At 46.1% G+C, this 11,519-nt stretch overlaps 1 protein-coding gene across 1 annotated transcript; it reads right to left on the reverse strand.

Annotated features, from left to right (window-relative positions):
- Positions 1-1,388: 1,388 nt before the first annotated feature.
- LRIT2 (leucine rich repeat, Ig-like and transmembrane domains 2) lies at positions 1,389-4,971 on the reverse strand. The gene is made up of 3 exons (XM_059477583.1): positions 4,862-4,971; positions 3,683-4,464; positions 1,389-2,194 (listed from the first exon to the last, which is right to left on the reverse strand). Exons 1-3 carry the CDS (start codon positions 4,969-4,971, stop codon positions 1,389-1,391), a joined length of 1,698 nt encoding a protein of 565 aa, XP_059333566.1.
- Between the last annotated feature and the right edge of the window lie 6,548 nt (positions 4,972-11,519).

Genomic DNA, 11,519 nt, shown 5'->3' on the forward strand with positions numbered 1-11,519 from the left:
CCAGCTGCTGCTGCCCCTTCCTCACCAATCCAGGGCCCTGTGACTTGTACTGCAGCTGCCAGGCCTCCTCCAGCCCTGCAGCAAAACCCCAGAGCTCCTTGGAATCCAGGTTTCTTTGCAATTTGTAAGTGTAAAAGGCCAGAGAAGAAGCAGAGGACCTCTGTGTATTCTGAAAACCGGTCGTGTTTATTGCTTTGACACTAAAAGACTGACAAGATTAGGAAGTCCTGTGAAGATTGACAACGAGAGTCAGCAATGACAAAACAGAGCTCTGTTCAAAGCTGTGCAGTACAGTACAGCAGGAGGAGGTGCTGGGAGGAGAGACAGCATGGAAAACACACACCAAACACCAAAATACAATTAGAAAGCCAAGCTACCACAGCATGAAGCTCACAACAGCTGGGGTGTCTACTCTAGATTCTTCTTTTTGAGACGATCTATAACACATATTACAAGTGCTATGGGTCTATGGGCCACATGCTTTGGTTTGCTGGAAAGCAAGAGGTCAAAAAAAGAAAAACAATAAGTCACATGTCCTCAGGCCTCTGAGAATCACAGCAGTGAGCTGCTTCACAAGCAGGAGGCAGTTGCTTTTACATGCATCTTTGGGCTTTTTTGCCTCTAGCAAAGAGGCGAGCTTTGGTTTCAAAGCAGCAGGATAGGCAGGCACCTGTCTGCATTTAGGGAATGTGCCTAGCTTGCATCTTCAGCTCCCAACCCCATCCTCCACTCTGTTCTCTGCCTCTGTCAACTTGTCCCACTAGCCTGGTTCAAGCACTTGCACTTTTCCTGTTTGTGGTACAACCAAAGCTGTGAATCTCTGAGGGCTGCGTAAACCTTAAGGAGGAGTAAGAAAAAAAAACCCACCCCAAAACCAACACCTCTGGTCAAAATATTTTTTTTCTTCAACTAAAATAAAATCTCTTCCTCATGTTGACCCAATCCTCCCCACTGTCAGTTGTTGCTGGGCTGTGATGGCAGGCGTGCCCAGCTCCCCTGTGCGTTCCCAGGAGCTGGCACACGGGAGAGGCTGGCACCGGGCACCGGACAGAGCTGCGGGCACACAGAAATAAAGACACACCTGTGTGGGTGAGTGAGGGGACACTTCTGGCCTTTGGCCACAAGCACTACTATTGCTTCGGGGGTTCTTTTTGTTAGTGTTGGTTCTCTTGGCGTGTCAGTGTGCGTTGCTCCATGACAGTGCTGCAGGGACAGGCTACGGAGGCGCAGTTCCCCCCACCCCAGTGGCACCCCGAGCCTGCCGCAAGCACCGGCGGTGCGCCCGCCGTGCCCGAGCCCCGCAGCACGGAGCCGGCCCGGCGCTGTCCTTGGAGAAACCCAGCACCGCCTGCGGGCGTGTGGAGGCGCCGCAGCGCGGCAGGGCCCGGCTAGTAGAGGTCGGCGCTGTTCCTGTGGGGCGGCCGGGCCTTGCCGGGCTCCGGGCGGTCCGCAGGCCGCCGTGCGCCGCCGTCGGGGCGGCAGAGCCCGTCCTCGCTGCCGGCGGGCAGGCTGTCCAGCGTGCTCTCCTTGCTGCCCGCGGCCTGCGCCGGGCCCCCGCGGCGGCGGCGCGGGCAGGCACTGGGGCAGCGGGCCAGGCAGCCGGGCAGCGCCTCGGCCGTGCAGGCGTACATGCCGGCCGGCACGGCCAGCACCATGGCGCACACGATGACCACGATGTGGATGAGCTTCTCGCGCTGCTCCATCTGGCTGACGTCGCTGCCCGTGACGAAGACCACGCACTGGCCCTTGCGGGGAGCCTGGTTGCGCACGGCCACGCACACCTCGTACTTGGTGGCGGGCAGCAGGTCGGTCACCGAGTACGTGTTGACCCCGGGCCCGATGTAGATGGTGTCCTTCTGGGCGGCGTCGTAGCGGCCCACAAGGAGGGTGTACCAGGTCTCCCCCGGCTCCGCGGCCGCCGCCGCCGCCGCGAACCACTCCAGGGTGATGCCGTAGACCGTCTGCTTGGCGATGCGCACCTCCACATGAGCGCCCGGCTCCGCGGGGGCCGCGGGCGCCCAGCCGCGGGGCGTGGTGCTCGCCCACGGGGCCACCACGCGGAGGTTGATGGCCACCGAGGCGTTGCCCAGGAAATTTGCGGCTGTGCAGGTGTAATTGCCGGCGTCTGCTGGCCGTGCGGCCGGGATCAGCAGCTCCGAGCGGACGGTGTCCTCGCTGATGGGCTCCGTGGACACTGCGGGCAGAGGTGAGTGGGTCAGCAGCGAGCCACCGTGCCCTTGGGCCCTAAGGCTGTGTGGGACGGGACCCGCCCGCCCAGGGACAGAGAGGGGCACAGGAATGTGCCAAACCCCACAGAGGTGACAGCAAAGTGTGTTGTCTGTCTGAAAGGCAATAAACGCATTGGGACACCCAGGTGTGGGAGAGATGGGGTGTGCCCGACGCCTGGCCCAGTGCAAGCGGCTGGAGGAGCTGCCGTGGGCAGAGAAAAGCTGCTGTGGGCAGAGGCCGAGCTGCCGATTGCCACCGGCGTTCTTAGGGCAAACCAGGAGAGCACTGAGGGGGCACACCTACATTTTGGACACATGCTCCGTCCTCTGTTAGGATTAAATTGTCAGTCTCAAGAGGCTCAGACCAAAATAGGTGTATGAAGGTAGAAAGTGTTGGGCTGGAAGTGAAATGCTGTTTTAAGAACAGTGTGAAACCCTGTCATCTACCCAAACAGAGGTGTGTGGCTGTGGTTGAGAAGAAACTGTATGTAATTAATCAGCATGTGCTTGTGGAAAGACACACAAGTGCTGCTGCAGCACTGCAATTGAAGCAAATATCAGCCCAGGATTAAGGGCTAATGCTATCCTATTTAGTTAGCTGGCTTATTAGGGACACAGAACCTGTGTGCTGGCTGCCTGTATGTCTTTCTTCACCTGATGAAAATAGCAACTTGTCCTATTGAAGGCTCTTTGTAAAAATAAACATGAGGGAGGATGGATTGGGAGGAAAAGGTCTCATATTACAACACCTTTGCTAAAGAATGTGAATAAGCGAGACTTCAAGTAAACAACAACCTCTGTTTCAGTTCATTCAGAACATGAATGAACACTGAGAGGAAACAGGGCTGCACAGTTTTGTGGTTTGTGTAGTATTTCTTGAGGGAATACATGGGAATAATGTAGGAACATACAAGTCTGTGTACATGGGTGTGGGCTCATGCAAACACATCTACATGCACATACACATATACGGAATGTGTGCATATATATTTGTAGTATATGACATAGTAAATTATGTAGCATATAATATTTAGTAAATATACATGCAAATAATCTTTAGTAAATGTACATGCATATTTAGAAAGCTACATTTTTATTAAATATGTACAATTAATATAAGATTGGTAGCTCCTACAATCATGTACCATGAAGAAAGAGCTGCTTCTAAAATCCACAAGTATGATAATTGTATAAAAATGAGGCCATGCTCCTTTTATCTTTGACTGATATCCTGCATGAAGCAACTCTTCTTATGCTGGTCAGATGTGCCTAGATGCACAGGATGATTGAGATCCTTTGGATTACAGCCACCACAATAACTGTGGTGCTCCAAAGGGGCTGGGTTGCTGTGGTGACTGTGATGGCCTGCAGACCTATGTAAGTAGAATAGTACAGCATAAATTTTTAATTAAAAAAAAAAAAAAAAACTAAGAAGAAGGAAAAGCTTTGCTTACCATTAAATGCCCTTAAAAGTTTGAGTGCATAGGTCCACCAGACAGCCGGGGAAGGGCTGGCTTGCACAAAGCAGGTCAGGGTGATGTTTAACCCTGCTGGGACTGTCAGGTTGGTGTCGAGGGCTGAGGTCAGGGGCTTTGTGCAGCTGTTAAGCTCCACTTCATGAAAAAACTTCCCTGTCCTGAATTTTGGGCCTGAGCAAGTTAAATAGGAGTTCATCAGGATAATAGGTGGGCCCACAGACTTGATGAACTGGACGAACCCGCGCAGGCGGCAGTCGCAGATCCAGGGGTTGTCATGGAGGGCCAGCACAGCGTTGGAAATCGCTTCCAGCGGCCCCTCCGTGCTCTGGCTTCTCTGGTACACGGGCCAGTTGTAGAAGACATCCCTGGATATGATGGTAAGCTGATTGGAGGATAGGTCTAAGTAGGTCAGGTTGGGCAGATAGCGCAGCGCGTGTTCTGGAAGGACGTCCAGCCGGTTGTGCTTCAGATCCAGGATCTTCAGAGTCGGGGTGTCCTGAAATGCTGTCCATGGCACCGAACTTAATTTGTTCCCTTGCAAGCGCAGCTCCTTCAGAGCTGGCAGATACTCCAAGCTCTTGATGTGCATCACTGTGATGTTGTTAAAATTGAGCCACAGATACTCCAAGGCACTGACATTCTCAAAAGACCCACGGGGCAGTTCTGTTAGGTGAGAATTTTCTATTCTAATTTTCCGGATGTCCTGAGGGATGTTTGCAGGGATCTGCCTCAGCAGTGCAGACATGCAGAGCAAACTCCTAGGGAGGAAACCAGAAAAATTTCCAGGTCACAGACCGCATTTGAGACCAATAAACCAGCTTCCTATGCAGGTCTACAAGCACTTGAATAATTATAAGGTATTGTGTATAGGGCATGCATAAGCCATCCATCCAGCCGTCCATCCATCCCTGGGGTTTATACCAATTTTGCTATAAAGGATGCAATTAAATCATAAAAATGGCTATGTTTGTAGCTACATATCTCAGGGAAATAAGAGAAATCTCATTCTACGCTCAAGACAGCACAACTCAAGTATTAGAGGTGGCACGCCATACATCAATCTGCTTGGTTTTGGTGCTCACATCATCAGCAAGTTCCTACTGGGGCTGTCTGAGCCCCTTCACTGGTGCTACAACAGGGTAACAGTGTTCTTACCTTCCAAAGCTGTCCTGAGAACAAGAGCATCCTGTGATGCAAGATGAAACAGATGGGTTTATCTTGTGGAAGGCCAGAAGAAGAAGAAAAATATGACAGACAGGGTCCATATTCTCCTTTAAGAAAGCGCTGTGCAGGGGTTTGCACCAAACACGCCAACAGCCTCCAAGAAGCAAATCCTATTAGCTGTAATCTTCCTTGACGCAGAAATAAATCCTGCTGGGGACCCAACCCTAAGGAAGACAGGTAGTGTGGTTCTCAGTCTGTGTCCAAGTGCTAAAAACCACCCCCAGGATCACTCCTGGCACTTCTCCTCCAGCTGAGGGGATTCTGGCAGATATATTTATTGGGTTGGGAATATGAAGATGGAGCCAAAACCACTTCTTTTGCCAAGGCCTTGCAAGTAATTAACCAGGCCATTTTTTTTCTTTTTTTTTAGTTTCACAGGGTGTGTCTCTGTCTCCTATATTTTAATGGGTTTTATCAAGGCAGAAAGCCATGGTAAGGGCCAGACTTCAGCTGTAATTTCCACAGTGCCCCATTGCACAGTGCATCCTCCCCCAAACCCTGTCTGGTGGGTTCTGCTCATGGTGAGCATGAAGCCTGCTCCCCAAACTAGGATCTGACAGCATGGAAGCATAAACATGGCACCTTTTTCCTCTGAAATGTAGCTGTGGCCAGTCCATGGGGGGGTTTCCCTGACAAGAGTCTCTAGGAAGTCAATTTCTTTTGTATAAATACAAATGTTCAGTGCTGTTCTCTGGCTTGCCTCGTAAGACAGGTACTGACTGCCTTTCAGTCATTTTGAATTACCATGCCGTTCTGAGAAGGGATTTTGAGTAACCAAATGTATTGATCTCTTTTAAGCCAAAATAGCAGGTTTCAGTTGTTCTTTCCAAGGAGTTCTGCGTTCTCCTGGGGCCATCTAGTGTGGATGGGCTTCACTACAGCCTAGGAAAAGGGCTGCACCTCCCTGCCCTTGTGTGTGACGCTGGGGCACAAAGCAAGATTAGCCTGAACCTGCTTAACCTCTAACCTATGGGACCAGGATAGAAAAGTATTTAAAGTGTGGCAGCTTAGAGCTATATGTGGCTCTCAGGGTTGTGCTGCTTTCAGCCTAAAGAAAACACAGGCTTGATTCTGCAGTGTTTAAATCAACAGGAGCTTTTATTTCATGGCAAATCAGCAAAATGAACTGGTGGGGAAACTTCAGGGGACTGATACTCTGTTTCTGTCCCCCGCGTACAGGGAACAGGCCACAAGGAATGGGCCAGTGGGGTTGCTATTGCTGGCAGTGCCTCCCATCTAACCACAAGCATAGGGGATTTATTTTTATGGTTTGGGTTTTTTAGCTGAAATGTTCCTTATTTGTCCATGGTGCAGTATTTGATTTTTCAACAACTGCCCTGTGTTCAGACCTGTCAGTGAGCTGGGAAGGGGAAAGGCTGCTGGTCTGTAGCGCAGCAGCTGAAAATCCCCCTCTGGGGGAAGGGTGGTGGCTGCTGAGGAGTTCCTTGGTGAAGCTGCTGCTGTTGCAGTGGGGGTGGCAGCACTGCAGCCCTGTCACCGAGGCACACACTCCTTGTGCACATCCCATGTAACCACAGAGAGGGGATGCCCATCAGCAGGGCTGAGGCTGCATGGGAGGGAGTGTCCTTCCCCACCACCCAGCAATGCCACAGTCACCGGTGCCTTTGTTCTCTTTCTCTGCTCTGCCATGAAAATATTCCCTAATAAAACAATTATAATTTCTATTATAATAATAGTTTTATATGTTTACACTTTACAATAGTAATAATAAATACAATTTCACAATAATAAAACAGTACATAATTTTTATATTATATTATATTATATTATATTATATTATATTATATTATATTATATTATATTATATTATATTATATTATATTATATTATATTATATTATATTATATTAATTTTTGTATATATTTTATATATAAATATGTAGTATTTTTATATACTCAAGGCACTTAGTATAAGTTTCTAATAAAAGCTAAAATCTGTACTCTAAATCTGTATTTCTGTTTCACTTTGTGGCTTCATATATCTCAGTTTCTACAAGGGTTTCAGTTCAGTCCCTGTGCCTGGATTTCCCTCTGGGCCTGTGCCAGAGGAATGCCTGTTGCATTCCAACATCTCCCCCTCCTGTTATGTTTTACATTATATTATATTATATTATATTATATTATATTATATTATATTATATTATATTATATTATATTATATTATATTATATTATATTATATTATATCATATCATATCATATAATATCATACCATATCATATCATATCATATATTATGTATTATATATCATATACCATATTATAATCAAAATATAATATATCATATAATATATAATGATGCCATAATTATATAATTTTATTATAATGAATTATATTATTTTACCCTTTACAACAGGTTAAAACAGTAACAAACTCTTTATGATGTAGTTAGTCAGAAAACTCCTGGGTGTCAGGAGCACATCCTGGAGTTTGCCCATGTGTGAGCTGCAGGGCCTGGGAACAGAAAGCTTTCAGCAGAGGCAGAAGCAAATCATGCCAAGGGATTCACCACTTTTAAGGCCCAAAACTTCCTTTGCTTGAAAGGAAGAGCCCCTCCTTGCCACCTTCCCACCCCTCCTCCATGGCCCATGGGGAGGGTCTTACAGAATGTGGCAGCTAAGTCATGTCTTCAAAAAATCTTTCATGAAAAGTGAAGTGTTATTTATTTACAGGTTTATAAACTACTGGAGTTTATAAACCTGTAAATAAATGTACATCTTCAGGCACAGAAGGTGCACAGTGCCCAGTGTCCTGGGATGCAGGAAGCAAAATGATATCCAGGGTTCTCTGTTAGAAATACCTTATTTTAAATAAATGAATTACTTAACAGAAAAAAAACAACAAAAAAGAATTGCAGTTGTTTTCCTTTTCCCCCATGAGAATTCCTGCCTGTCCAGCCTATCTTCTAGAGGGCTGGAAAATGGCCTTTCAAAGAGAGTTATTCAGTACCATGGGCCAATGCTCTGGCTGTGTTCAGGCTGATATTTATTTGCTGCTTGAGAGGCCATTTATCTAAATATATCCCAACCCCAAGTGTACTCAGCAGGTTCAGTATTAACCTGAGGGTCCAGTGGTGAATCACTTAGCAAAGTTGGAAGAATTAGGGTAGAGAGAAAGGGAAGGAGAAGAGGGGGAGGGAAATAAATCCCCCAGTGTTAGCCACAGTCATGCTTATGTTCCCTACTGGACTGGGATTTTGCTGCCTTTTTAATTCAGCCCAGTTTATGCCTGCTTGTAAATGTAATGGTCACTGTTGTGACAGCAGATGTCCACTCAGTTCAGCTGCTCTTTAACATCATGTGGCATCCTAGCTGAAGCCAAAATGCAGAACAAGCTGTCTAAAACTCAAGCTGTCAAAATAAATCTCCACAGAGGCAGTGTCTGTGGGAAATGGAGTTTAGGAGACTGCGCTGATTGCCAAAGCAAATGCCAAGAGATGACCCACTGTGTGCTGCCAGCTATGGCCAGGGAGTCAAACTCCATCCTGAAATGACATTACTTCTTGTAGGAAATCATCTGGGCTGATGCTTTTCAATTAGTCCCTCTGCCAGAGCTTTCAGTGTCAGAAATCACTGCTGGGCAGGACATAAGTATTGAAGGCTACAGTTGGGTGTTTCAGACAGTGGATGCATCAAAGTGTTTAAAATGTGTTGATGTAATACGGTTTAGTGGCATGGCAATATCGTGTCCAAGCTTGTTAAGAGGGAGTGCAGTAGCAGATGTTTGCTTTGATTCTTACAGCACATCTTGAGAATTTACTTCAATCAAGAAAGAAATGCTTTCCTCCTTACCTGGAGGTAAGGATGAAAGTAGGTGCCTAACAGCCGTGCCATGACACACAGAAAATCCAGTGACGTACATCTTTACATGTCTGATACCTCAGAAAAACTGACTCAGAGCATTAAAATCACATCAGCTTCCTTCATGGTTTGACATTTCCCTCATAATTTAGCAAGTACAGGGTTTCTCCTCTGACCAATGCCAGACAAGACAGAGCATGTGCAAGTTTGTACCTATTGCCTATTGTGAATAAACCACCAGTGCAGTAGAGAAAGGCTTGTCTTGACCAGCAGCAGCTGAGATGATAAACTGCAATGCCTCAGCTATGAGACAGTGAGAGAAGGCACAGGAATGAGGCACATCACATTTATTCTATTGGGGATCACTATTTATTGAAAGTACAAAAAATATCCAGTAGAGTCTGTAAAACTGAGCACATCCACAGGGAATGTCCCAGGATGATTCCTCGATGGATCACAAGCAGAGAGGGCCGTGCTGGCCCAGCTGGTGCCTCCTGCACAGCCAGCCCACAGACCAAGGCTCCAGCAGGGGAGGGCTGCTCCTCGCCAGGGCTGGTGCAGCAAATGGCCCAGCTCATGTCTCCAGTCAGCTGAAAAGTGAATTCTTCTGGTTCCCAGTCAGCTCCTGACTTACAGCAAAGCCCTTGGGCAGTAGATGCACTCTGTTCAACACAGGGAAACATCAGGACAGCCTTGGTTCTTCAGGAGCTTACCCATCCAGGGCCATGGTAGGGAGAGTTCTGCACAGCCCAGTGCTCCTGCTGCATATGTGGGCAGGACCCAGGCTTACACACAGCAATCTTTGCAACTCAGCACAAAAACTGCTACATTTTTTTCCTCACTAATATAATCAGGCTGAGACAAAACTTAAAAACTTTTTATTAAATGTTATAAATAGGGAATATATCTATTACGTACCATCTTTCATCAGTTAATTTGTTGCATTAAAATATATAATTTTACAAAACTTTACTTGTAAACCTAAAAATCTGCACAGTCCAGTGATAGAAGTAGCATGAGTTATTTTATACAGGGATTGACAAATTCTCCCAATACAAGAGAAGTTCCTTATCATTAATGCAAGGAATACAGGGAGTCCCATCAGAAACTCCTGTGGTGTATCCCTGCTGCTTGTATTTATGTTGAGATCAAATGACTTGCTTTTTCCATCAGGCCAAGTAATCTAACTAACATAAGTGAAACCGTTCTGTACAAGGAGGACTAGCAAAATCCATCCAGGGCTCCATTCCAGCCAGTGAATTTTGTTAAGCCATGCTGTACATACACATCCAGAATGTGAGTGGAAGTCCTTCCAATAAATTTACAAACACATTTCAGAACAATTCAGCAAGATTTATCCCTTAGCATTTCAACTTGGCTGGATCTTTCCCATTCAGCATTTGGCAGAACGTACATAATTTTCTTCATGAATAATATTTATTACAAAGAGAAAAATGTTACATACAGTATTACTACATAAGGGACTTGAGTGGAAAATTACACATCTGGGAATTAGTTTGTGATAAGCACTCAGATTCAAATTCCAATGAAGCTGCAGAACTTAAATGACTGATCAGTTCACCCTGACTATGAAAGCGCATTTAGATTGGTATTAGACAGGTTTTTTTCAGGGTTCTTGAATTTGTAAAATGTTTGAAACCCAAAAAGACTGCACTGAGCCTCTGCTACCACTGAGAGCATAGTCAGGAATGGCTGATGTGTGCATGGCCAGTGGTCCCACACCACATCACTTTCTCCTGCTCTGCACAGAGCAACTTCTTTCCATGACCAGGTCAAAATTACCTGGCTGATCATGTGGGCCTTCACCATCAGTTTTGCCAGGAGCACAGGCAGCAGTGACAGAGCTGGAGATTTTTGCAATACTGTCTAATGTAGGTTTTCCAGTATGATTGCAAAGCATTACACCACCACACACAATGTGCAAAGTAGGCTGCTGTATGATTGTAATCTAGCACACCTGGTATAAAACATATTCTACTAATTACAATACAGACATAAAATGCCAGCTAGGACTGATACTGAAAGACCTTTGCTATTGTTCCATATCTTTAGAACAGAGTTTAGGCCCAAAATGCAATCAGCAAATGCTCTCTATTATGCAGTTTTTGGAGTGGATTGGGTTTTGTCTCTTCATTTCTATCTCCTTTGCACATTTCTCTGAATTCAGAGCATAGAGTTGTAATTATCTTGGACATATTAGAAAGGGTTGCTGTACATCTCTATTTAGTGATCTATTAAGCATCAAGCTGCATGTTTCATGCAAACATGGGGGATGTAAAAGGTGAGACTCTCAATCTTCACCTTCTTAAGTTTTTATTAAAATTACTAAATACTCCCTTGGCTTGTCAACGAAAAGAACATCAAAAGAGCTGAGAATAAAATACGTAGCATACTGCAGAGCAGGTCCTAAACAATACCAAGCACAGCACACTCAGAAATGTTTCTTAATGTCCTTACACTTAGTGTGCACACTTCATTTGACAGGAAAAAGAAAAAAAAAACTAAAAAAAGGTGGTCCAGGACAATGAGGCCATTCTCAGAGAAGCTTTTGACTGTGTACAAAGCAGCCAACCCCAAGTGGTGTGAGCAACATGTTTCTGTAAAGCTTGGGCACTGTCTGTCTTCTTGCATCCTCTTCCAGAACGTGTCAGAGACAGAAGCATGGACAGGGTGGCGTGCAGTGCTGGAGCAGAGTCACAGAACAGCCACCCACTTCCCCCTGGGTGAGCTGACAGCCAGCCTAGGTACTG

This window comes from Ammospiza nelsoni, chromosome 8 (genome assembly GCF_027579445.1).
Source record: "Ammospiza nelsoni isolate bAmmNel1 chromosome 8, bAmmNel1.pri, whole genome shotgun sequence".
Taxonomy (NCBI): Eukaryota; Metazoa; Chordata; class Aves; order Passeriformes; family Passerellidae; genus Ammospiza; species Ammospiza nelsoni.